Raw genomic sequence first — 2,664 nt, 5'->3', positions numbered from 1 at the left:
CTGGGGCCCCTGCGGGATCCAGTTGCACCATTTATGCAACACGACCCCAGGCAAGGCCTCCAAGCTCCAGCCCTCAGCCCTTTCCCGGCTATAGCCCACCCCACTGGCTGTGATTAAACAGACCGACCAACAAACGCCAGCACTTGAACACAGACCTGGTCCCTAACTGGAGCGCGGGCCTTCTCGGGCCTTCCCCAAGCACGCGCCCGCCTACTCTGTGGCTCTGCTGCCCAGATGCTCCCGCCCGCGGCGGCACCCGCGGGCCCCACGCTCCCGTGTCCCGCCCGTTCTCGGCTCCCCCGGTCGCCAAGGCGCCGTGGGCGCTAATCAACTGCCGCGGGCTGTTCGGAGCCAACGTCCTGGTGATGGCCGCTCCCGCTGAGCTGTGAGACTCCGACAAAGACGAGCTCGTGTGCAGGTCCCCGGGACGTCCTGACGGTCCGACTGGAGGGTTCCCCGGCACCGGGCGTCGAGGCTGCAGGTTTCCACGCTGGCTTTCAACGCCCTCGGGAGCGGGAGCTGGTCGGCGAGACCTGGACGTCCACGAAGCTCGCGCCCTCACCATGACTTTCTGCATTACTTAGACAAGCTTCCTGAATTCTTGCGGGACTTTGTTAAATTCCAGCGTTCTGACAACGTTGATTCTGATCGCTTTCGCCGCTGTCACCGCCGTTTTTATGAAGGTGTCAGGTGTCCTGTGCCACCATTCCCAAAGGCATCGGCCAGCGATGATTCCTGGAGCGACGCAGAACCCCGAGGGATTCTAACAAGGCAGCGGGGAGAGCACTGAGCGGGCCCCATCAGGCTGCAGACCGGTGTCTCCAACCCCTGGCTGAGGGTGCGGCCAGCGCCATCTGCCACCAGGAGCCCCAGCTTCTCGGGCTGTCACACCTGCACCCAGCAATCAGCCCCCGAGCTGCAGGCAATGAGGCTCCCGCCAGGCAACGTGAGTGGAGATTTCGGCAGCGAAGGCAAGTGGTGACTGGCCACATCCGTATTTGTCGCCCCAGGTCAAAGGAGAGGGCAGGAAAGGCACATGGGCACCCTCCTCCACCTGCAGCCCAGGTGACGTCTGATGCCTCCCCTGCTGTGTGTGGATGGTTCACCCCATCCAGGGAGGTGCTCCCTGGGATATTCCAGCGGTCTGGTGTTCTCGGCAGAGGCCAGGTCACTGTATCGTGTCCATAGCCACAACCAGAGGCAGCGGGCAGAAGGGAAAAGTCTAAGCGGATGTTACATGACGTCAGCCCATCTCAGGTCCAGCCCCAGCCCTGCCGCTCACCGTCGGGGAGCCCTATACACTCGCCTCTCCGGCTGAACCTTGATTTCCTCCCCCACACGCAGAGGTGATGGTGCTGGCGGGTCACAGCGGTGTGGGGACATTAAATGGGACCAGGTGTCCAGGGGATGCTCGTCCTGCCTGGGCGTGAGCACCGGCTCCACACGCCAGTCTTCCGCATGCCCCTCTGGAGGGGCAGCTGGTCCTTACCAAGAGGCGCAGCAGCCGGGGTGAGCCTCCCGGCACCCATCGGAAGAGTGCTCAGCTCTCAGCCCGAAGGCCGCTGCCCAGACCCGCTGAGGGACAGTGCCCCAACCTCTCTAGCCAACGCGGGAAAGAGAAGGCACTGAATAACCAGAAAGAGCAGCTGCGACAGGCATCACCTAAGAAGCCACCACTCCACACCTCTTGTGGGTCCTGCTTCCCTGCCAGCCAGGTGCTCACCTGGGCCTGCTGACCCACTCCTGCCCACCAACCTCAAGCTGGGGCCCTCTGCTCCTTACCACCACCCCACCTGTCAGCCCTACCAGTCACTTACTTGTCACCTCCTACCACCCCCACCTCCACCATCCCCCACCCCACATCAGCCCTACCCGTCACCCCACCAGTCAGCCCTGCCCCCCCGCTCCCAGGCCCACCACGCAGCCCACCTCACGTTGTCATGCCGCTGGATGTAAATCTTGTGGAAAATCCTCTCTGGGGGCTTCAGGAAGTCTTCCTTCATCTCCATGGCGACATTCCGGGGCAGGAGACTCATGAGCAGCCGCTCCTGGAGGGGAGAGACAGGCGGCGTGACAGGGCAGGGCCATCCCTGCACATCCCGCAGGTGTCCACCGGGCCTGGACGGCCACCGCACGGGTAACTTGCTCCTGGCACCGGTGGATGCCGGCATCGCCTCCCGAACAGCCAGCCGCCCGCAGTGCCCCAGCCTCACGAGCACTGGAGCCCAGGAAGGAACGCAGGCTGTCGGCCCAGCTCCCTGCCCCGCCCGCCCCGCATGGAGAGAGGGCCAGCAGACAGGCTGGAGGAGCCCGCTCCGAGACAGACCGGGGGCCTTTCAGAGACGAGCGGGTCAGCAGGCAGAGCGGTGTTCTCTCCTGGTCTCATCTCGGGGGTCACACATCCCCCCAGAGGATGAAGGAATGTCTGGAATTTTTCCCTGGGGACTCCCCGCCCTCCTGGGCACAGGGAGGTCCATCCCAACGTGGACATGACTGTTGATATGGCAAGGACTGGGTCACTCTCCAGAGGACCGTGACAAGTGGCAGCCCCACAAGCCTGCATCCTGTGCAACTCCACCCCGGGACTAACTGAGCTGCCTGTGCACGGAGCAGAGGGGACCAGAGGGACGTTCCTCGGCAGGTCGCTGGGACCACCACGCCCGG

The 2,664-nt window shown here is 64.0% G+C and overlaps 1 protein-coding gene across 2 annotated transcripts in view; it reads right to left on the bottom strand.

Moving 5' to 3' along the window:
- The window catches only part of ADCY1 (adenylate cyclase 1), a 47,500-nt gene that overhangs the window by 36,157 nt on the left and 8,679 nt on the right, over nt 1–2,664 (bottom strand). For both annotated transcript variants that reach the window (XM_039847110.1, XM_039847111.1), the window contains exon 3: nt 1,930–2,051. In XM_039847110.1, the coding sequence (XP_039703044.1) occupies nt 1,930–2,051 (122 nt within the window). The remainder of the gene's footprint in view (nt 1–1,929; nt 2,052–2,664) is intronic.

The sequence above is a fragment of the Pteropus medius genome, unplaced genomic scaffold (genome assembly GCF_902729225.1).
Source record: "Pteropus medius unplaced genomic scaffold, Ma_sr-lr_union100, whole genome shotgun sequence".
Classification (NCBI taxonomy): domain Eukaryota; kingdom Metazoa; phylum Chordata; class Mammalia; order Chiroptera; family Pteropodidae; genus Pteropus; species Pteropus medius.
Note: the sequence above shows the minus strand (reverse complement) of the source record. Positions and strands in the feature narration are given on the sequence as shown.